Source organism: Megalobrama amblycephala, linkage group LG6, assembly GCF_018812025.1.
Source record: "Megalobrama amblycephala isolate DHTTF-2021 linkage group LG6, ASM1881202v1, whole genome shotgun sequence".
Classification (NCBI taxonomy): domain Eukaryota; kingdom Metazoa; phylum Chordata; class Actinopteri; order Cypriniformes; family Xenocyprididae; genus Megalobrama; species Megalobrama amblycephala.
Window position 1 is genome coordinate 1,453,715 of NC_063049.1, and position 25,570 is coordinate 1,479,284.

General features: G+C 39.2%; 1 protein-coding gene across 1 annotated transcript; it reads left to right on the forward strand.

Annotated features, from left to right (window-relative positions):
- The first annotated feature begins 15,874 nt into the window (after positions 1-15,874).
- LOC125269633 lies at positions 15,875-24,243 on the forward strand. The gene is made up of 2 exons (XM_048192563.1): positions 15,875-15,978; positions 22,640-24,243. The coding sequence occupies exon 2, from the start codon at positions 22,651-22,653 to the stop codon at positions 23,680-23,682; it is 1,032 nt and encodes a 343-aa protein (XP_048048520.1). The 5' UTR covers positions 15,875-15,978; positions 22,640-22,650; the 3' UTR covers positions 23,683-24,243.
- Positions 24,244-25,570: the final 1,327 nt, after the last annotated feature.

Consider the following 25,570-nt stretch of genomic DNA (forward strand, 5'->3'; position numbering starts at 1 on the left):
CTTGTGTTCTAGTCTTTTGTTCACCTAAGCTCATAGCGTCTTTGTGTTGGAGATTCTTGTATCCATTTTGTCATTGTTGTCTTCCCTGTTCCAGACCATCTAACCACCTGTCTTGTCCTACTGTCTGAGGATCCCTGTGGCTGCTATTTCTCCCCGCCAAGCAGCAAGACTGGTTCAGTGCCTGATCGTATCTGATGGTTCAAGCTACTTATGCTGGTTGATCCTGTCCGGCTCCCGCTACTGCTTTGGGCCTCATACTGCGCTCTCGCCAATGTTCACCGGCCTGCTTACTATCTGGGCTGTTCTCAGTGGCTGTTCTTTCAGCGTGCTCGTCTTTGTGTCTCACCCCCTTCCTACCGTTAGGACTGTGTTCACCTCCTCACCCTCTATATTCCAAGTCTGTCAATAAACCTGTAAAACTCATCCTGCGTTTGAGTCCTCCCTCACAGATCCCTAACAGAACGAACTGGCCAGTATAAGACTCAGCAGGATGAGCATCAGAATCCGACCACCTGCTAACGCCCAGGAGAGAGTGGCTCGTCATCAAGGTTTGACTCGTCTTTGCCAACAAGGTTGGGAGATAGGATGCTTCACCCAGTTTTTCTGGACTATGTCTAGGGGGCTAGATTACAATGACGCGGCTCTCAAAGACCTCTTTAACGCCTGCTTAGATGATCCCCTACCTGCATGGGAGATGGATTCTCTCAGAGTTCTAGATTTTTGGGGTTTCTCCAGCTATCTTCGTCATCGCAGCCCACGGAGAGTGTCTAGTCGTCTAGTATCTGCCTGCAGCAATTCTCCCGCCCTTCCTCGTCTGTCACGGCAAGTCTTTGATCCTCCTCTGACTTCTACCAAGAAGCTAAGGTTCAGAAAGAGGGTGATTGAGTCCACCACATCTACCTCAGAGACTGTTCCAATCACCTTTGAGCCAGTCAAGTCTACCACTGTCATCTCCCAAGCAATCAAGTCTGTTCCAGTCATTTCTGGGCTAACTAGTTCTCATTCTACCATTCCTGAATCTGTCACATCCGCTTCTGTTATTCAGGAGCCAGTCAAGTCAAGCACCGTCATCTCTCAATACATCAGGTCAGTTCCAGTATCTCCCCAATCTGAGTCAACCCCTATTCAAGAAATGGTAACGTCTACTTCTGCTGCCCAAGGGCCAGTCAAGTCTACCACTGTCATCCCCCAAGCAATCAAGTCTGTTCCAGTCATTTCTGAGTTAACTAGATCCAATTCTACCATTCCTGAATCAGTCACGTCCGCTTCCGTTATTCAGGAGCCAGTCAAGACAAGCACCGTCATCTCTCAATACATCAGGTCAGTTCCAGTATCTCCCCAATCTGAGTCAACCCCTATTCAAGAAACGGTAATGTCTACTTCTGCTGCCCAAGAGCCAGAGAAGTCTACCACTGTCATCTCTCGGTCAAAATTTGTTTCTGTCATTTCTGAGCCTGCTGTACCTGCTTTTGTCATTGCTGAGTCCATGGGGTTAACTACTATGCCGTCTGTGTTGGCCGAGTCAGTTACAGATACTACAGAGGCGGTCAAGCACATAACATTGGCCCATCAAGAGCAGAGGAGCGGAAAGGCCATAGTTATTCAGTCTAATGCCCTTCCTGCTAAAGCCCCAAACACAGCAGTTTCTGAAGCATCTAGTCCAGTGGAATCAATTTCAAGACCGCTTGGCATTCTTGTCACACCGGAAGTGGGTGTTCTAGCCAGCCATGTCCTGTCCAGGAACATCCCTTGTGTGACTCCAGAGCCAGTCAAATCAACTGCTGTCTTTTCTCAGGTTACTAAATCAGCCACTCCTGAATCTGCTGAACTAACCACTGATTTCCCTGTATCTGCCAAGAGTTTTTCTGTTATTCCTGAGCCTGTCAAATCAAGTGTTGTCCCTTAGTCAATTAAGCCTGTTCTTACTGAGTTTGCTGAGTCAGCTTCATTCACTGCTGAGTCTACAGAGGTCACTGCTGTTTCGCCTGAGGTGGCCAAGTTGGCTGCAGATACTACAGAGGCGATCAGGCACACACCATCGACCCGTCGCAAACGGAGAAGAAAGGCCCATGCAAGGCAGTCTACTATTCCCCCAACCTCAATCCTCAAGTCCAGTGGTCCGAGAATACCCAAGTCTGAGTGCCCAGAACCGTGAGGTCCTGGAGGACCCTATTATGATGGTCTCAGATCCAGTGGTCCCTGAGGTATCAAGTCCAGTGACTATTTCTAAGCCACCTGTCAGTCAATTCATGCCCTCCAAGACCGTTTCTACCAGTGCAGTCATGTTTACAGAGGTCTCTTGTCAGTCAATGTCTGCTATTATGGCCAAGGAAGCCATTCCCAAATTGCCTGTAGTCATTGCTGCAGAGGCCTTTTCTGAATGTCTTACAAGTCTCATGTCCATAGTAAAGATTCCTGTTGTGTCCACAGTAGAGATTCCTGTTGTTTCCACAAAGGATGAAATTCCAGGAGGAATTCCTGAGTCTGCTCCTGAGAGAGCAGTCCCAACGCCCGCTCTGTTGAGAGCAATTCCTCAGCCTGCTTCAGATGAGGTTTTTCCTGAGCTCGCTGCTAAGAGAGCTGTTCCCAAGTCTGCTCCCAAGGGAGATTCAGTCCCAGAGCCCACTTCAGAAGGAGCAGCCCCAGAGTCCGCTCAGATGAGAGCAGTTCCTGAGCCTGCTGCTGGGAAAGCGTTCACCGAGCCCGCTCCAGCTCCAGAGAGAGCGTTCACCGAGCCCGCTCCAGCTCCAGAAAGAGCGTTCACCGAGCCCGTTCCAGCCCCAGAGGGAGCTTTCACCCAGACCACTCGAGAGCGTTCACCGAGCCTGCCCCAGCTCCAGAGAGAGCGATCACAGTGCCCGTTACAGCTCCAGAGAGAGCGGTCACAGAGATTTCTCTAGCTCCTGAGCATGCTCCAATTTTGGCTCCTGCCCCTGAGGACAATTTTAAGTCTAGTTCTACGGTTTCTAAGGGCACCCTAAGGTCTGTTTCCAAACCCATTTCCAAGACGTTCACCTTCCCTGTCACTTCAGCTATTGCCCCTAATTCTGCCACTGTCTCCAAACCCAGTTGGAGGTCCAGACCAGTGAGGCCAGTCCCTGTTTCCAGGAGTGCTCCCAGTCAAGTTTTCACCCCTCCCACCCAACCCTCTGTATTTGCTGGTTGTTTTGGCTCCCCTAAGCCAGCACCACCCTGGTCAGCCAAGAACTTTATGCTCAGTTCCGTTCCCACCTGCCCCTTTCCACCCTCTGTGTTCCCTGGCCAGTTTGGATCCTCCAGTTTTGTTCCCCGCCCACCCTCCCAGTTGGTACCTCCTTGGGCCCCTTCGCCCTGTGTGGACGCCTGGAGGCGTCCATTGGAGGGAGGAGTACTGTCAGGGTTCTGCCCTGACAGCCCTGTCTGTTTAATGTGTCCTTGTTTATGTTATGTCTGAGCACATGGCTTTGTCTGTGTTTGTGTCTGCCATGTGCTCCTCTGTTCCCTCCTCCTTGTTTGTTGTTACCACGCCCTTTGGTCTAGTCCTTGTTCAGTCCTTGTTTGTTATTAGTGTTCTCACCTGTTCCCTGCTCCCCTTCTTGAGTCCTCGTTAGTCTAAGTGTTGTCACCTGTTCCTCGTGTTCTTTGCCTCCTTTATATTGTGCACTCTTTCCCTCATGTCTTTGCCTGTTCGTTAAGCTTCGTGCTTGTGTTCTAGTCTTTTGTTCACCTAAGCTCATAGCGTCTTTGTGTTGGAGATTCTTGTATCCATTTTGTCATTGTTGTCTTCCCTGTTCCAGACCATCTAACCACCTGTCTTGTCCTACTGTCTGAGGATCCCTGTGGCTGCTATTTCTCCCCGCCAAGCAGCAAGACTGGTTCAGTGCCTGATCGTATCTGATGGTTCAAGCTACTTATGCTGGTTGATCCTGTCCGGCTCCCGCTACTGCTTTGGGCCTCATACTGCGCTCTTGCCAATGTTCACCGGCCTGCTTACTACCTGGGCTGTTCTCAGTGGCTGTTCTTTCAGCGTGCTCGTCTTTGTCTCACCCCCTTCCTACCGTTAGGACTGTGTTCACCTCCTCACCCTCTATATTCCAAGTCTGTCAATAAACCTGTAAAACTCATCCTGCGTTTGAGTCCTCCCTCACCGATCCCTGACAGTTTTACTGGCCTTTTGATTCATGTTGTTACCAGATTCAATAATGCCTGTTTTGTTAGTGCCAGTTATTAAGGACAAAGCTGGAATTGTAGGTAACTTAGTTAGTTATAGACCATTTAGCTAGTATCCTGTCTAAAGTGTTAGAAAAAATCTTGTTGGATAGGTTAAATGTATTTATTAATTCTACAGACAAGCAGTTTGGTTTTAAGGCTAACCATGGTACTGCTCTTTGCATCTATGCATTAAAGGAAATAGTAAACAAGAATAGAGATAAAAACTCATCAGTCTTTATGTGCTTCATTGATGCATCTAAAGCCTTTGATCGGGTTAACCATGAAACATTATTTTTTTTAAATGAGACAACGAGGGGTGCCAGAATATATTGTGAGAATCCTGGCATATTGGTATGCCCACCAGATGGTGCAAGTAAAATGGGGCAAAAAAAGTCTCTGCCCCTTTTGGGGTTAGTAATGGCGTGAGACAAGGAGGGATTCTGTCCCCAATTCTGTTTAATATCTGATCTATCTAAATGTTTGAATGCCTGTAAAACTGGGTGTATGATTGGGAATATTCTAGTGAATCATATTATGTATGCAGATGATTTTGTGGTGTTTGGTCCTAGCAGTGCTGGCCTTCAACAGCTTTTAACTATGTGCTCTAATTATGGTCTTGAACATGATATTTTATATAACCCTGATAAGAGTGTGGTTATGATTTGCAGAACTAAGGAGGATAAAAGTATAAAATTTCCAGTTTTTTAAGTTGTCTAATAAGAGTCTCACTGTGTATGCGAAAGTAAAATATCTTGGACATTTCATCACTGAACGCATGACAGATGATGAGGATATTGAAAGGCAACGCCGTATGATGTATATGTAGGCGAATATACTTTTACGTAAGTTTGGTTTCTGTTCAGGTGAGGTGAAGGTGTCACTTTTTAAAGCATATTGTACAACACTTTATACTGCTCATTTGTGGTTCAACTGTAGAACATCTAGTTTACAGAAGCTGCAAGTAGCTTATAATGATGCAATGAGAATCTTACTAAAGAAACCTAGATGGCATAGTGCAAACTGAAAAGTTTGTGAGTGCAAGAGTAATTACTTTAAAAGCAATGTTACGAAATCGTATGTATAGATTTATCTGCTGGCTAAATGCTTTGAAAAATGAGATTATTGTGAGTTTATCAAATATAGGGATTAGTACTACACAATATCAGTCAAAGCTGTGGAGACATTGGTATTGTTGTATTTTGTAATACTTTGTGTGTGGTAGATGCTGTTGCCTGTATATGTTGTCCTATTGTCTTTTTTCCCCCTCTTCCTTTTTCCTTTTTAAATATGGACCTTGAGTCTGTAATAAAAGATTGATTGATTGATTTATTGATTTATGGATGGGAAGGCACTTAAAATATATGTAAATTGTACCATTTTCATTTTTAAAGCCCTTGAGCAAGCCCCATTATATATTAAACATCTAATCCTCCCTTATTCATCAGGCAGATCATTCAGGTTTTCTATTAAAGCACTCTTGCATGTCCCACAATCGCATTTCAAACTAATAGGTGATAGAGGTTCACTGTCCCCACACAGAACTCACTCGTCCACTGTGAATAAATTGCCATCCGAATGCATGAGCTTTATTACTGACCTGCCATGCAACTTATGAATGCAAAGCAGCTACTATCTGAATAGGTTTTTTGTGTGCAACATGTTAGAACGTTTCTATAAAGTTCCTTAGATATGATTAAAACAATAAAATAGTGTTTGGAGTCTGCTTTACAACCAGCCATTAAGCTTCAGTTAGTTATTTAGCAGATTCCAATCAGATTATATTGCTCACAAGCCTCTTCCATAGAAGTGTATATGTGTAAAACACTTCAGAATGTTCTGAAGAAAGCTATTAAAGGTATGATAAAAGCAACAGTGTTTGCAGTCTGCTTTATAGCCAGTCATTAAGCTCCAGTCAGACGGATTATACTGTACACAAGCCTCTTCCATAGAAGTCTATATATGTAAAAAAAAAATATTCAGGCTATGAACAGAAAATAAAATGATACCCTCTATAGATAAATAATGTTTTTATTTCATTTTATAAAACTTAATCATCTGATTTTAATTGAAGACCCCTCTCAGTTTCTCAATGATCTTCAGCTTCCACACATGTTAGAAGGTGGTCAAAATTATTTAGACAATATATTTGAAGAAAGTGAAACCTTGGAAGCTATATCTAAGCTAGAGAATGTAAATCAGCAGGCCCTGATGGATTATCAATTACAATACAGTATTTAAGCTATTGAAAGACAAACTGGTTGGTGTTTTGAAGGAAATGTGCAATCATTCAAATTCAAAATGGTTATTTACCACCCATGCTGAGAAGTGCTCTGACTTTAACCCTCTGGAGTCTGAGGCTGATTTGGGGCTTGGAGAAGTTTTGACATGCCCTGACATTTGTGCTTTTTTCATTTGTTCATAAACACATTAATGACACAAGTGTCATTACACTGTATTCAACACAAACTAGGCTACAATAATATGTGAGGAACATGTACGTACATGTTTGTGTTTTTGAAGGAATAATGTTTATGCGTGGTTATTGAAAAAACAAAAAACTTAAGTCACTGAAATAAGGCCAAAAAAAGTATATTAAATCTGTGTTCATAAGACTTCTGGGTATTGGAGGTTGTAGACTAGAGTTTTTGCTTCAGAATTATGTAAAAATTATGCTGCCTACTCCTTCATATAAAACAATAGAGAGATTTAAATTTTCTAAGACACTTTTGGTCAAGAAACACAGTATGCATGGGGGCGTGAATCCTCATGTATAATGGGTGATTCTCACCTGAGAAGACAAAAGAATTGAATAATAATGACCTGAAATGACTTGCATATTAATGAGGCCTTTCAGTCAGGTAGGCTGTGAAAAAACCCTCTGTGATCATGCTGATAACAGGATTAAAGTCCACTCAGGACAAAAAAAAAACATGATTTTTGTGATCTCATGCATTTTTGTATAGGCCTATGTTAAATTACACTACCAGTCAAAAGATTGAACACATTGCCATTATAATGTTTTTAAAAGAAGTCTCAAGTCTCTAACCAAATAATGGTTTTCTATTTTAATATACTTTAAAATATAATGTATTTCTGTGATGCAACGCGTCTGAACATTCCTACCTCTAGGGCATTTCATATAGGCTACTATATTTGTTATATTATAGAGCCTAAATGTTGATGTGCACTTGACAAACTATACATCATTAAAAAGATCTAAGACTCAAGCTTCACATTTTGACTCTTAAAATCTTATATTGACCATAATTTCTTAATATGCTTAAAAGCATACACATTTGGAGAAATATTGATGGATTCTCATATGTTTATATCAATTTTCTATACAGAGGAGTAATATGTATTATTCTATATTTATTGTCATCATTATGAGCACTGGATGCTGTGTTTTTAATTCATACTTCAGCCGGAGGGCGCTCTGCCCCTTTTGTCCACAAATGCCTCAGTAAAAGAAGAGGCAAATCATGTGACAATCAAGGAACTAACAGAGGCAAGAGATCACTAAATATGGCTATTCAAAACACTTTTCAAGACAATAAATACACGATTGAGATGATGTATGCATGTATTGACTGAATTTGCGTCTGAATAGCGCTCGCTCCGTGGGCGTGGCCGCATTAGCGGATAATGAGCTGAATCACGGACTTCTGACATGGCTCTCTTTTCATACAGATTACATAAACACAGAAGGTTTGTTTTCGATTTGACTTATATGTTTTTAAACCTGACATCTTAACGTTTTTTTAGACATAAGTGTAATTTTTTTGTCATTAGTATTCACTAAGTTACAGTTCATTTTCTAAGAACTATCAGATTGGAGTTCGTTCAGAGGGAGACGAGAGATCACGCATCATGTTAGTTTTCTTTATTTTACAAAAAGCACAACATTTTGTTTTTACTCTTAGTGTACACAAATGAAAGAAGATATTCCACAGATTAAAATGGTGTATAACTCTTAATTGTATGTGCAACATTGACGGAGTATTTTGAGTCTCTTTCACACTGATAAGAAAAAAACCACGGTGGTATCGCCGGCGATACCTTCAGACCTCAGAGTGTTAATTCTGAAACCAGACAAATCTGCCAAATGTGAGTCATACAGACCAATCTCCTTACTCAACAGACATGACAAACATTCTGTATGAAATAAGGGAAGCCCCTGACACTTGTATCCTATCACTCAATGCAGAAACAGCATTCGATAGGGTAGAGTGGCTTTATATCCACAATCTGATTTCTGACTTGTAATGCAGCTTGAATCATACTCACACTGTTCATTCAGAACTGGTTTTGGGAGAATTTGACTCCCCTTACGAAAAATACATTTATTCAAGGGTGCTATTAGTATACACTTTCATTCTACTTTTTATATACTTCACGGAAATATACTTTATGTATCTCTCAGAAATATACTTAAAATTGCACTTAAGTATTCTTGACTCATACTGACAGAAAAGTCTCAGTATATTTGGCCTATACGTGTACTCTGTATTTTGATCTAGATATAATTATGAATTCCAAGTATACTTGGATTGTAGTTGTGTTTAATCTTCTGATTGAGTAGCCTATTAAATACTTTTTTCCACATAGCTTTACATACTGTCTTATAAAGTTACACTGACTGAAAATATTGAGTTATAAAGAAAACGTACAAGTATACTTGCAGTACAAAACTACGAAACTATTAGTTCATTAAAAGTACACTTAAAAGTGTATCATAAACTAAAAAATGTACTACTAGTATTAAAATAGTAAACTACTAGTATACTTGTATGTTCACTTGTAGTAAAGATGCAGTACAAATGAAAAACGTAGTTGTAAACTAGTTGTGCACTTAAAGTTTACTATACTTTTACACTTATAGTACACTTAAACATATACTTTTATATACAAAAAGTGGGCAAATGTAGTCCCAAGCAGTATTGAAATAGTACACTTACAAGTTTACTACTAGTACATTGATATTAGTATACTTTATAAGTAATCTTCTTGATCAGTTCCAGCTTCTAAGCTGAGAAGTTGAAACTGATCAGGAAGATTACTTATAAAGCAATCTGATGCAACAGTAACTATTGACCCTCTCTAGCACTTTAGACACAGTTGCAGTTGCAGCACAAATGCAACATGGAACAAATATGCTCCATGCTCTCTCTCTCTCTCTCTCTCTCTCTCTCACACACACACACACACACACACACACACACACACTCTCACTCACACACACACACACACACACACACACACACACACACACACACACACACACACAGTGTAATTAACCTTCATATTCTCCTCATTCCCCTTTTACACTCATGGTAAAGAAAATTAAGGAAAATAGTCAGACACCATGGTATAATGAGCACAAGAGAGCAGCCCGAAAAATGGAGCACAGTCAGATTAAAAATAAAACTAAAGGTATTTCACATTTCATGGAAGAACAGTGTAACTGCATACAGAACTGCCTTAAAAACAGATAGATCTGCTGACTTTTCAAACAAATAAACACAACCCTTGGTATTTATTGGATACAGTGGCTAAATTAACGAGGAATAAAGCTTTAACTTCTGTTTCAAAACAGCATAGCAGTAATGACTTTATGAATTTCTATGCTTGCAAGATTGACACTATTAGAAAAAAAGTTCTAACCATGCTATCTTCTATTTCAGTTTCATGTCAGAAGTCGTGCTATAGACCCCCTGAGGAACAATTCCATTCATTCATTGCTATAGGACATGAAGATTTGTCTAAACTTGTTAAATCACCAAAATCCACAACATGTATGTTAGACCCTATACCGACTAAACTATTGAAAGAGATGCTTCCAGAAGTCATAGATCTTCTTCATAATATTGTTAATTCATCTTTATCACTAAGATACGTACCAAAAACTTTCAAGCTGGCTATTATTAAACCTCTTATTAAAAAACCACAACTTGATCCTAGAGAATTAGTCAATTCGCCTTATTCACCTCAAACGTTCTAAGGAGCTTGAGGGGTACACCTACCACTTCCGGGAATTCTCGCGTTGCGATTTCTCTTAGCGTCAATGGCACGGCACTGCTGTGTTCCCCAGTGCTCGTCGTACAGGAAAAAATCCAACAGTGGACAAACTTTTCACCGTTTTCCAGAGGATAAGGGACTACGTCGAGAGTGGATAAAAAAATATCAGAAGGCATCCTGGTCACTGGCATAAAGTTGGTTTGACGTCAGACGTTTGATATTCGCAAATTTAAGGACTGTCTCTAAAGTTACATCCGACATTGGTATGCACGTTTCTAACTTCAGTAACATTTGAAGGGAATAATTAACAGCCATAAAACCAGCTGTAAAGTGTTCATCTACATGTCAGCTATGATGCACACCTTTTATATTTTTAATATTTATTAAAATAAACTCAAATCATGTGTAAATATGGCTATTTTTCACTACTGTATATACGCTCATACATAAATATGCCATAATTTAATGCTCAATAACATTTGAAGGGAAGAATTAACAGCTATAAAAACAACTGTAAAGTGTTCATCTACATGTCAGCTACGATGCACACCTTTTATATTTTTAATATCTATTAAAAAAAACAGTCAAATCATATGTAAAAATGGCAAGATTCGTAGTCCACAAAGTTTCCATTGCTGCTACTGATTGATAGTACTGTATTGGAGTCCAACTTCCGGGTTTGTGTACCCCTCAACGGCGTTCGAGTTTTCAAAATGGCCGCCAGGTGAATAAGGCGAATTACAGGCCGATTTCAAATCTCACTTTTCTGTCAAAAATACTAGAAAAGGCAGTATCATCACAACTATGTTCCTTTTTAGAAAGAAATAGTATCTGTGAGGATTTCCAGTCAGGATTTAGACCATACCATAGTACTGAGACTGCTCTCATTAGAGTTACTAAAGATTTGCTGTTATCATCAGATCGTGGTTGTATCTCTCTATTAGTGTTACTGGATCTTAGTGCTGCATTTGACACTATTGATCACAATATTCTTCTAAATTGTGGCAGACACGGTATCAGTTCACCAGTTAAAATTAACGATGTTGACCAATGAGAAGAAGTGAATTCTATATGACGAACTATTTAAGGAGGGGTATTCTCACATGAACGAAAGAGAGGAAGTGAGGGCAACCGTGAACGGAATTGACTGGTGACGTATGTGTGCTGTGCAAGGTCAAGATATGGAAAGGTGCGCTGGCTGAACAATAAGAGAAGGTGCAAGAAATGAGTCTGCGTGGGGAAAAATGTGGTGAAAAGCGAGCAGTGACCATAGACAGTAAAAGAAATGGACACAGCGACCCCATTGGAACTCAATTGAGACAAGTGAAGCCCATTTTTAGCGATTTTTAGCACTTCCGTTTCTGACGCGCAGACTCAAACTAAGCTTGATGACGTCAGCAACCTGTCTGACAGATGTAAATCTTCTAGTAGCTGTGCGTGCAAACTGCCATCGTTAATCTTGCAGAGACGGCGAGCTTGACCGGGGAGTTCTTTGGCGTGAGTGAGCAGGAGTAAGTATTCTGATTAATTATTTTGTATAGTATTTTAAAATGTAACGCCATATTAAGTTAATGCATACTATTGCCTGCGAGCTTCTCCTCCTGTCTGTACGGTAATTTCTCTACTGTGCGACAGAGAGTCGAGTGGTTATGACGCAATAGCCTATTTTTACAAAAACTGTTTCTACGGGGCCATAATGTAACATAGAAGGTAATGGAGAGCTTTATACATTGTCGTGTATCTTTAGAAATAAATAATGGACAAATGGAGTCTTTAAACGCCTCAGATGTAAAGTTATTCGCTGTCAAAGTGACGCCAAAATGAATGGGAGTCAATGGGATGCTAACTAAAGTGAAGTTCTGCTACAAGATGGCGGCACGCGGCCGACTTCAACTTCCGGTCGACTTCCTTGGGCACTGGCAGTGACCAGGCTGAGAGGCTTAAATAGACGGAGTGAGCGAGAGTGCAGCGGGGACGCAACGACGCCATCTCAGCTCGCTACTGCGGCTGCCGGCAACGGCGCGTGCCTTGGATTATGCCTAGCTACGAATGTTCTTGCTGCAAACGAAGCACTAACGGCTCTGGTGCTAGCTACTTACCTGCTACTTCATCTGACGCAAGACCAGCGGGCAGCGGCTCCGGGAGACTGGGTACCAACTTGACGCACATACATTACACGCACACACCAACGCACTTCAACAGTCACGCCATCCCACACATACATGCAAGTTTTTTTTCCCTTTTTCTTTTTTTGTTTGTTTTGAAGCTTGACTGGCTTTAATGTGAAACTGTTCAAAAGCCTAACTGATGTGTACATTTCATATGCGAATGGGTTTGCTGTGACAAGTTATTCCATTAATTTGTGCTTTGAACGTTTGTTTAAACGGGACTGAGACTAAACGTACGCCAATGTATGGGAAATCGCCAGTGGACAAATAACGTTCCCGCATCCACAGTCAAGTGGTTTTGCACTTTTTAGAGTTGTGTCTTTGCTGTTTTTTTGTTTCTTGTGTCCTGTTCTTTTGTGGAGGTGTTTATGTGAAACGCACAATGTCGCACTGTTATAACTGTGATTAATCTAAGGGTATGTTTGCTATGGTTGGGCATATGATCCTTGGTGGGTTTTCTAAAAAATAAATTTGCAAATATATTGATGTTTCTGAATGAGTTTAATTGGATTCTGCACCTTCAAGTTCCCCCTCATATGTAACGGTGGTTTTTAAAAGAGCTATCCGGAGTTAATTTATTGACAGGATTAAAGGCCTGTCTGGCGCCCGAACAAATTAATAATTTATTTTATATAATTACATTTTTAAAAGTTGAGGGGCTACCATCGCTACAAAATAGACTCGAAAATTATGTTGGCATTAGTGGAATTGCATTGTCATGGTTCAAATCATACTTATCTGACCGTTATCAGTTTGTAGTAATAAATGATGAGAGGTCATATCGATCACAAGTTCAATTTGAAGTACCGCAAGGCTCAGTACTAGGACCGTTGCTTTTCTCTGTACATGCTACCCTTGGGAGATATCATTAGGAAGCATGGCGTTAGTTTTCACTGTTACGCTGATGATACTCAGCTCTATATTTCTTTGCTCCCTGATGAAACTTACCAATTCGCTAAATTAACAGAATGCATAGCTGATATAAAAAAATGGATGACCAGAAATTTCCTACTACTAAATTCAGAAAAAACAGAGATTCTAATTTTTGGACCGAAAACTTCTTCACGCAGTAATCTAGAATACTGTCTAACACTTGATGGCTGCTCTGTTAAGTCTTCGTCGTCAGTTAGGAACCTGGGTGTGCTCTTTGATACCAATCTTTCATTTGAAGGCCATGTTACTAGCATCTGTAAAACCGCATTCTTCCATCTTAAAAATATATCTAAACTACGACATATGCTCTCAATGAAGAATGCAGAACAGTTAGTTCATGCGTTCATGACCTCAAGGCTAGACTACTGTAACGCTCTATTGGGTGGTTGTTCCTCCCGCTTGATAAATAAACTACAGCTCGTACAAAACGCAGCAGCTAGTGTATTAAAGGCCCCTACAAGAGAGACTTTTATTATGAAACAAATCCATATCATTCCAGTAGAGGGCAGCGTAGTTAGTTGATATTTATTGTGTTTGGGTGTTCAGTGTGAGCTGTTAGCTGAAAGGACGCTAATTCCAGTTCATTTCAGGGAAATTGCTGCAGATGTAACCGTTGGGTGTTTGTCATTGACCACAAAGTAAGCCCTTTTGTTTATATTTGTGTTAATAGTTATCTGAATAGCTTTGTATGCATCTGTATCTTACGGACAAGCCCGGACATGTCCTGTAACACTCGTTCGGTTATGCAGATCAGTAATTTTATTTCCCTTGTGATTTATCCTTTCTATACAGAGATGTAAATGAGTAATATGGGTTCCTAATGATACAATGTCGATCTGTTAACTGTTATTTTGTGTTTCACGTTACGATGTTTACTTAAATGCTGCTTGATTGCGCCACTACTATCCATATATAGACACTGTATGTTATTAATGACAAATGATGGCTTATGGTGTACATTTTCACCACAAATACCTAATTAATGCCAGTTAACTGTATGTTTAATATAGAAATGTCATTCCTGAGAATGAGAAATACTAATTCATTATGTAACTGGGATCGTTATTAATGTATATTTAGTTTATTCATTATCTTTATTGTATTTATTTTTCAGACTATATACATCTTTGACTGTACATCTGTGGCCCTACCTTTCTCTACCAATACAAAAGTATAACCTGATCACCTGTCTCCTCATTATTGGTGCTCTGACCGGCACTCAGAAGGGTTTACGCCTCCATTACTGTAATCAAACCTAACAGTCCAAAAGCCTGTCCAACAGCTAGAGTTCTTACTAGAACTAGGAAGTATGACCATATTAGCCCAGTTCTGTCATCACTGCATTGGCTTCCTGTTAAACATCGTATAGATTTTAAAATCTTTCTAATTACTTACAAAGCACTAAATGGTTTAGCTCCCCAGAACATGAGCTACATTATAGTCCTTCATGTCTATCAATCTGTATTGTATAAAGCGCTATAACAATAAAGGTCTGTCACCTGATGGAGTTTGATTTTACTGATTTGACTGCACTGATACTATTGGATGAGAACTGAACTGAACTGAGCTAGACGATGACATCACTGTTTTCTGCAGAACTCCTTTATAGATTAAATGAACTGAATGAATTATTGATGATCTTTACAATGGAACTGAATCAATACTGAACTGACTTCAGCTGGACATTACACTGTTTCTTTCTTAGAACTTTTCAGCAGAATTGAACTTTGTTCGTATCATTAAACCATTTTCCTGTTTATCACTGTAAAGCTGCACCGTGACTATCGGATTGTACACAGACAATACTACTCTTTTTCTGACAAAGCTTGAGAGATCTGTTCCAGCATTGCTCAAATTGATTGATAGTTTTTTTTTTAAATGTTCTCTGCCTATAAACTAATAATAAAGGGATCAAACAAATTCTTTATAAATGCAATCAATGGCTTCAATGATTTGGGCGTATGCATTACTCCTACAATCAACAGGTTAATTCTTGCCAATTACAATCTAATTACAAATGACTGTAGACAGATGATCCTCCCTAACAATCTCATTGATTGGCTGTATAAACATTATAAAGATGAACATTCTTCCCAAATCTAAGTATTTATTTTTTTCTTTTCCTCTAGGCTTTTTATCTAAAATAAAACAAAAATATATTATGTTTTTTTTTTTTTCTAGGGTACGTTTATAAAAGCTACTTATTTGAACGAAGGGCTTAGACTAAACCAGGATTAGGCCTGTCTGTGAAACCAGGCCTATGGCTTGAAAATTTAATACACTGTATAGTGTTACAATCAGAATGGCTGACAAAATTTGATACAATTATCTTATCTCTGAATATAATGAATATTGTGAGCAAAAGACATGTTTCCAGTTTTTCCACATTTAATTAATGCAATTGTATCTGTACTTGTATTATTTTATTCCCCCATGCTCTGCTTATATACTAGAGAAAACTGCGTAAATAGAGAAAACTGGAACTGGGGAAAATACCATTTGACATTAATGTAGTAGCCAATTGCAGTGTCTGGTCTGAATTGAGGCGTGTGTGTGTGTTTGTCCAGCCCTCTGAGAGCTTTATATAAGACAGAAATCTGTCAGACAAACATCTCTCAGACTCGATCGAGGTGAAGCTGCTCTTCTGACTCCGTCTACAGTCATCCAGGTGAGTATGTTCATAATAAAGAGCACATCTGGGCTCATAGTTAATTTGAACACCTATATTCTGTATTTAAAATTATTTTGTATTACAGACATATTAAATATGCTAACTCGTAAATCTACATTAGAAATAATATATTTTTCATGCACCTTTAAAATACTGTTCCGTCAACAGTTGAACAGCTTTAAACTGTTTTGTAAAACTTTAACATTACACATCATTATAACTCTAACTCCAAACTATTTCTTCTAATTTTCACATTTTTAAAATGACATTCATAATTTCGACAGATAAAATGCTAGTCTGCTTTACAAACAGTCATTATGCTTCAGTTAAATATTTCATATGAAAACAAATTCAAGTAAACATTCATTCCGCATTGCATTAACGAGTATTGTTTGGAAAGGCAGTGCAATGTTAAAAGCAGCTCCTATCAGAGAACAAGCAGAATTAATCCTATCTTTTGGTCTGGTCATATCCATTTTTAGGACTGGATGTTTTACCTGACCAATTGGTCAATGTCAATTTGACCCCAGCACCATCAATGTAACCAAAAATGATAAAGCTTCCAAAACACATCTATGTGTAAATATACTGTTTAATGAGTGTTTCAAGCAGGTAAATGGAGACTGTCCTCCCAAAAAAAAGGAAAAAAAAAAGAAAACAACCCTATAGGTCATTTTTCGTGCACCTTATTACGACCTATATTTATGTTTTAAAATGATGCGCCCTCTAGCCTGCGTAAAAATAATGACAGTGTCGTGTTACGTCTGTCGTCATGAAATGCGTGTTAATTTAAATGCAATGTGTGGACTTTTTACACCATTTGTCTTATTTCCATTTAGCAAAACTCATTTTTGTATTAACGACTACACCTATCCCACCCCTAAACCTACCCTTAGTGATTTATTGTGCATATACACTTTATGAGCACATGTGTTCCCTGAGATCGAACCCACAATCGCATGATCACATGATTGCATATTGTTGTATGTTGAAATGCTCTGCCAATTGAGCTACACGAAACCCGAAATATGACGCAGATAAAAGGGAACAATGCATTAAAATGAAAATGTCCTGTTGTTGAGAGGGGCGCAACTATAGTAAATGCTCCTTTGGGTCGCATTTCAAGGAAGTGACAAATGACCTATATAGTCGTATTGGTTGGAGAACATGTTGTTTAAATGTAGCCAAGTGGTATAAATATACAATGTTTCTATTTTGTATTAAAAATGTTATGGCCCCTTTAAGAAATCTACTCTCTCTTCTCGCGATACTATTTGCGTGTTTTGGATGCGTGTGCACGACCAGAGAAGTCATTCTGACTGTACACGAGAGCTCCGTGTGGTCATGCTTGCATCGGTCTAATCTACTGTGGTTTCATCATCTTGTCGGTCGATGCTTTTGGATTGTGTGTGTGACGAGTGAACCTCGTGGCAGATAGTAAAGGATTGGCCACTGACGTATTCCAGTCTGTATTAACGTTTTTTTTTTTCTTTTTAGTAATTATGTTATTTCTGGTGGACTCCGGTGCATTTTTTGTTAGTCTATTACCTTGTATTTTACTGTACTTCAGGGGTTGCATGTCCACATCTGAATTACATCTAGTTAATTGGAAGTGACACTAATTATTGTCATAACTTATCTTTGCAAAGGTTGATTGTCATTTCTCAGATTTTGATTTCTTTAACTGTGCATAAGATTATTTTTTTCTTTTTGTATGTTGTAATTAGTGAAATCTTCAACTATCCAAAATCTACTTCTGTAAGCTTGCTTGTTCAAGTGTGTCAATGTATCCAAAGAATATTGATTTGTCATTTTGTCTTGAAGATATAGGTTGCTTATACTTTCAAAACGATTTGACAAATTAAAATTCTTTTGATATCTTTTTTTCAGATTATATAAACATGTCTCCGGATGATATATGAAAAATTTATTGTGAATCTGTCGAGTGGTTTAAGAGATCGAAAATGGGCAACAGACTCAGCTAACACAGAACCTAATGTTAGGGTCATTTGATTATTACATTTCTGCCTTAAATGGCAAACTGGTAAGTCCTAGAAACACCAAATTTACCTCCTGACTCCCACCAGCACACACTCAGTGATCAACCACACATGCAGCTCATTCCTTCATCAATAACTCAGAATAAAAGCAACACACTTCAGTTGCACATTGTCTGGTCTCAACTTGGACCTCAGAGATCTTCTAATGCTATTGGACTGTTTTACCTACCTCATGTGTTTATTCTCTTAACTTGTTACTGGATTACCTGCTCCTGAGATTCTTCTTCACTGTCTCTCCAATGTGTTCTACATTCCCTGTAAGACAAAGTCATTTCAGTTTCTTCAAGTTCATCAGCAACAATAAGTCTCCAGTTCATCAGTCTCCTGTTGTTCCATTGTCTATCATCTACTAAAGTGTTTTCCTCAACCATTCACTTACATGTGTGATAATCACCTGCAAATAAACACTGTGCTGACCTCATCTCTCTCTCCGAGTCTGTCATATGCTAACAGAAGTCTAGTACCCAGTGGCTGCTCCATTCTGTATTTTTACAATATAGTCATTTTTCAATGCTGGAGGACCATTTGTTGATGGACCTATTTTGGAGTGGATTGGACAACCACATTTCTCACTGGATACCAGATGGCAGCTTGAACATTTCACCCCAACAGTATTTGGACATGATGCTGTGGATGTGTGGCTATCCCTACACAGTAGGTGAGGTTAGTGATGAAGACATCATCGCACCTCACTCAAAACCACTCCAGTTCTCCAGGTGCCAGCGGTCTTTGCCACCGAACCACCAGCTGTCTCGTAACTCCCATGTTCATCCCTCCTCATACCAGTCCCAGAACCCATTCCAGAAAAGTTAATTCATCATGTCTGTTATTTGGGGAGGCTCTAGGGAAGAACACCACTCTTCATTCCCCATGAGTCCGTTCCAGAGAGAGAAATCCCAGAGCCCTTTCCAGAGAAAGATATTCCAGTGACTCCAGACCCTAAACCCTCTCCAAAGTCTGCTTCAGCCCAAGAGCCTTCTCCAGAGTCCACCCCATAGCCCAGACAGGAGTGGGGATCTCTAGAATCTGGAGGTACTTACTTGAGTAGACTTTAAATGGGGAAACTCCTCATTGGCGTGCAGAGAAGGGTTTTCCGAGTCAATGATTTGTTGCAGAATCTTTTCAGGTCTGGATGGTGGTTATGTAAAAACCAATCCTGTTTGAGCATGCTGCCATAATGAAAGGAAGTCTCTTTGTCGTGGCTGGAGTTAAAGTTGAAGTGGCAAAAGTCGTTGGTTAAACTTTGCGGAAAAACTTGGAACACGAGACTCTCAACGGAAAAGAAAATTAAGTAAACGAAAAGTGAGTGAAAGTTGGATGGCTTGAATGAGCTGCTTATCTGTCCTTTGTTAGCTTGATCTTGTCTTTGTTTCGTTCTTCTTGTTACTCCATGGTTCTTGACGTTACTCCAGGGAACTACACTGCGATCAAAATGATCGCATATGCGACCTTTTGAAATGCCATTGCGACCCTAATTTCTATGGGGTCGCAAATGTATCACTGATTATTTTTTTACCTACCTTATGTTTTAGGCAATATGCTATGATTTACTATGAGCATTTATTAAAACAGAAATGTGTATTTTAAGAATACGTTTTATAACGTGCTCTGAGCATTCAACACATCAAGTTGGCTTCAACCCCGCGACCCCCCCGCCCCCTCCTGGAATGGTGTAGGCGAGGCGTAGCCTATGTTGATTTAAAAAAATATACCTCTCGTTAAGACACACGCAGCAATCGCATTATATATCTCAACATAGCCTACAATCTGTACGTGTTGAAATGAAGCGGACAATTGACTCCTATTTTAAGAAGGGAAGTTCAAGTGTAACAGAACCATCACTTGATGTCGATGCGACATGTCAAACGGAGCCTGTGAGTGAGAATGATGAGGCTGAGAAGGATTCGTCAGGGAAAGCACGCGCGGGAAAAACGATACGGACATATGAATTTCGTCACCAGTGGCTCGAAGAATACCAGTGGAGCAATGCACTGTGTGTACTGTAAATTCTGTGGGCCTTCGCCTTTCACTGAGCCCCGCCCCCCTTAGTTACTGTTGCTTTGTCCGACAAGCCGTGGCGCTGTCACGCCACACACAGTGAAAAATACATCGCGGAACAAAGAGGATACTGACCACACATCGACAGACAAGACAGAGCAGGTTACTTATGATATTAAACAAAGTCCCAGCTTTCAAACCGTGTAGTTATTAAAGAAATTCAAACAATAAAAACCGTTTTGTTGCTCTTTAATGTGTCGTGACCATGGTCGTGACAGATTGCTGTAGATCCTCAGCTCAACCGCTCGTAAAAACCGATCATCTCTTCCTATTAGTCCATGAACATGAGAATGAATGTTGTTTCAAACGCGGAAAGACATCAATACACACCATTTTTCAAGTTTAACTCCACCGAGGTTAATCTTTTAACTACTGGCTGCTTTGTCGGACAAAATGGCGGATGCGGCGTTCTGATTGGTTAGATCGCTTGTCAATCAAACTCCCGGCGAAAGGTCAGCAGGACTGTCCAAATTTGTAACTGCGTCAAAACAATTCAAACACGAATCATTGAAGCTTCACAAACAGTATGAAGCACGCGAAGTGTAGAGACAGGTATATATCCCGTGACGCAGCAGCACTCCCCACTGCATTTCGGCGTCAAGATTTAGCAAACCGAGCAAGTGAGGAATCTGAATTGATAAGTAAGTTCAATGTAGCTTATAATATAGCCAAAGAGGAAATGCCTTTCACCAAATTTAAATCGCAAATTATTCTTTTGAAGAAGAATGGGGTGGCCATTAATCCAACATACACTAACCAGAAATCATGTGCTGAATTTATTGGAGTGATCTCAGACACTCTCAAGCAAAAGACCTGTGCCAAAATTTCTTCTTTCTTTTGTATCTTTAATAAAGAAAAGTCAATAGCTGCTGAAAATCTATTATTATATTATTTTATGGATTATATTTATTTTATTTTTCCTTAAGAGTTCAGGAGTCTGCCCATCTCTGCCAACCATAGCATGTTGAAATCCAAAAGAAATTCATTTTGCACTTTATTGTGTACTGTATTTTTTATTGCAGTAAATCTATCCCAACCAATGTTAAAGAAAACAAGAAGGCATGTGGTTTAAGAGATGGCAAGTAAAATAAAAAGCACATATGCAATACAGTTTCATTATTGTTCATTATTGTTCATTATTATCCAGAGTGGCTAAATAATTTGTGCGACCAAATCATGTTTTGCGCCAGTAACTGAAAAAGTTAGTAGCGCAAGTGCCACCAGTGGAAAAGGTTAGTGTAGTTCCCTGCGTTACTCTTTGTTCTTCTTACTAGTTCTTTGTCTTGGGATATGACTATTTAAACTTAGGTGTTTGTCCCACCTCTGAGAGGAGTTCTGGCCAATCAGATATCGTCTTGTTTCAAAAGGTGGCTTTTCTCCGCCCCCAATCATACAATAAGTGTTATCTCCGGTCTCTGGAGTTGCCAGCTTTGGCAGAGAGTACTATTTAGACAATTTCTATTAAATGGAATATGATGCATTTTACACAGATTTCATTCAATAGTTACACAGTTACATGAGTTGTGGGTGTTCTAAAACATAACTGGTCACATGAAGCATGTGTAGACATTATATAAAATTTATGCAGTTAAAAGATGTTTGATAAGTCCATTTCAAGTTCAGGTTTTAGTTGTAGAAACAGTCTCTGTGAGTTTTCCTGTAAAGTTAGGTCACTCAGGAAAACAGTCCTGCATTGTCTCTGTCTCTTTTGATCTGGAGATCAAAGACTCTTTATCTTCTTTTCAACCATTTGGTTTGTCACCTCTCCTTCGGTCAGGAAGCATGGTGCCATAAAAGTACCCAGCAGGGGTTTTCTGTAGACGGACTAGAGCCGATAATTAGATTCTCTGAGTTTGGGTTTCTGGAATTATGTTTTGAAAGAATCATCTGCATTATTCTTTTGTCTGGTTCGTCCATGGTTCCTACAACAAAGACTGCCTTCCAAGGATCCTTGAAATTTATCGATAGTGCTGTGGGGGTACTTACAGCAAAAAAGGTTGTAAAACATGGTAATGAAATTTCCGCTGCTTGGATCTCGATGATTGCCATTATAGGGCTATATTTAAATATTGTGTTTCAATGGAAACCTAATCTTACCATTAATTCTATTTGGCAAAAGCACTTAGAATCAGCCTTAACAGGTTAAACTGAAATTTATGGAATTTCAAGAAGTTACAAACAGCAGGTGTAACCCTACTCTGGACTTCTATCCCAAAGGCTGCAGGTCTGCTTAAACCAAGACTCATGTAGCCTTAAACAAGACACTTAACCCTAATTACTGCCATGTAAATATCCAAGAGGTACAAGTTTGTTTGGAAAAAGCATTTATGTACTTCATAACAACATATTATTTAGTAGTTATGCATTTAGACATTTAGACAAATCGCTGCTTCTGTTAGATAATTAAATGCATAGAAATAAAATAATTTTCCTCCCTCATATATAAAGCTGTTGGTAATCAGTGAACTTAATCTATAGGACTAAAATAATAGCTTTCATTTGGTGTAGAGATTGAATGTTTGGTTTATTCTGTGTTGCAGGTTCAGGCAAAATGAACGGCATTGTTCCCAAGAGCAAAACAAAAGGCACTGACTTCTGTGGAGTGAACAACTACTATTATATAATCCGCTCTGATCTCGGCTGCTATATGCAGTCAAGTAATTTCAATAAAGGTTTAGACATCTCTATTTTCAGTCTGCACCCTGCCTGCCAAAATGGAGACCATTACCTTAGTGATTCGGATGGCTACTTTTACATCATCAAGGGCAATTCCTACCGCAGAGTCACAAACCTGACAACACACAGCGATGCTGTAGTTTACAGCCTTCATCCCAACTGCCGGGGTGGAGATCACTACCTTTCAGCCTTTGGCAATTTTTACATTATCTTCCAAGGAAAAGGTACTTACCGAAGAACAACAAACATGAATCGAGACTCGGATGCTGTAGAATACAGCCTGCATCCCAACTGCAGAGAAGGGCTCTATTACTGGGGCCTTCCAAACCACTACTACTTCCTTAAGCCAGTCTCAGAGCGGGGAGTTGAGTACTACAAAGGTACCAACTTCAACAAAGATGAGTGCACTGCTGTCTATTCTGTTCATCCCGATGTTCTTAACTTCCTCCCTGGTGGTCTGTCAGTAACTATAGGCCCATCCTTTGGCATTTGGGAGAATATTAAAACCCTAACTAATGACAGCAATACACCAGTGACATGGACAAAGAAAATCAATAAAAAGGTTGGATACAATAAGGAGAAGATGTCCCAGATCACACACAACTGGAAGATAGCCACGTCAGCCTCGGTTGGATCTGGAGTCCTTACAGGGTTAATTGTGAAGATGCAGTTCTCCCTTTCTGCAGAATATGGAGGTTCACATGTCAGCACAGAAAATGAAAGCTGGAACGAAATGACTGAAGAGGAAGAACAACTCTCATTTGAGCTGAAGCCAAACGAGTCTTTATATCTGTGGCAGTACAGAATGGGTCTTGGTAAAGATCCAGTGTTGTTCTGCCGTGATTTAAAGATTGACGATGAGCCAAACCCTCCGACTGAAGTCCCGCTGCCACCCGCACAATCATGAAAACATAACAGGATGCTTTAACTTCAAAGATAATCAAGTGCTTCAATTAAATGCCTTAATTATAACTTCTCAATTAATTATTTAGAAATATGCATGCATTGCTTAAAATGAGGCTTGTTTAATATAGCAAAGAGATTTTTCAGTTACAGTCAATGAAACTACAAATTACAACAATATTCCTTAAGGTATTATTGAAAATTTGTGTTTATGATTAAAAAAAGCTTAGAGAAACCTACTTTAAATATAAAGAAATTTCTGCAAAAATCTGCATGCAACCCAACTGCAAATCTTTCAATATGGTGGCTAAATTGGGCTTTTGGAAAGTTTTACATAAAAAAAGGTCTATATTATGGTCTATATCAGTCTATATTAGTGTAGATGTAGTCATATATGATGTCATAGTGTAATCGAAGTCTATGAAGTGTTTGATTCACATGTCATAAAAAGAGCTGCATTCTGTATTCATGTATTTGCCGTACACATGTAATTAAATTAGCTCAAATTTACTGTTAGATGTAATGTAATTACCTTGACAAACTATGTATACATCATTAAAAAGATTTAAGACTCAAGCTTCAATTTTTAACCTCTGTTTTACTCTCAATATCGTATAGTGACCGTTATTTGTTATTATACCTTGGTCTGTTTAAATACTCGATTCTGATTGGCTGGAAGGTGTGCAGTAAAACCGTGCACAGGTAGTGCCAGTCAGTTTGATTACAGATCGAAATTAATCCGCCACTATAATCATTGGTTACCATAGTAACACAGTTACACTTGCAAACAGAGTGAGAGACATTATGAAAATGATTATTTAGAAGAATATTATTTGTTTAGATTGCCTTGTCACTGTCCGTGTTGCCTGTCATTCATAAATAATTTTAATAAATCCATTAAAGAATCATTAAGTTAGCCTATGTTAGCTATATGCTTAAGCAACGAGGGGGCTGTAGACTTTAAAGAAGAGATGCACAGTGCAGGTTTGACATAAACATGAGAATCCATAAATATTTCTCCAAATGTGCTTTTAAGCTAAAATCCCTGAGGGATGTTGTTTTGTCAAGCGTTGTCATGACGACCTCACAAAAGTTTTTATCAATAGCTGAGGCTGATGCTCATATTTCAATGAAAAGGTAACGACTCCGTTTTTCATATTCATAACTCCTGACGCATATGTAAGAGATAATCCACTTGCGTCGGGTGGTTCTTCGCCTCTACATCGTGCATTTAAATCCTTTAATGCATGGCTAGCCATGGATTATCCCTTACATATGCGTCAGGAGTTATGAATATGAAAAACAGAGTTGTTACCTTTTCATTGAAATATGAGCGTCTGCCTCAGCCAGGGATGGGCAGTATTTATGATACATGTATTTCAAATACAAAATAGTATTTTGTAATTTGTAATTGATAGGGTTGATAAAAATGGCTTTGCATTTTGTATCAAAATACTTTAGTGTTTTGTATTTTTGTATTTTTAAAATACTGTAAAATACTTTGTAAGAGGTCTACATTATGACATCAAAAACATGCAGCCTCTGATTGGTGCATACTCAATAGTTTGCCCAGACTTGTTGAGATCAGAACAGATGTTAAGTTTAGGTGTTTGTTTTAGTAGCCTAAGCTAAATAGTTTACCAATTTCCATAATGTTCTAGAAAACTATTATACCAAGCAGCAGCCCCCTATATTTATGATTAACAAATGGATAATTAGTTATAAACTAGTTGCTATGAATATAGGAGCCATCAGTTGTCTTCTTATGAATGACTTGTTTGTCATTCAGTCAGTGTTGCTGATGCAAAGTAGGCCCTTCATTACCAAACACCAAGTGACTAAATTAGGATACAATTATAAGCCATTCGCAAACTGTTAAAAATTAAACTGTT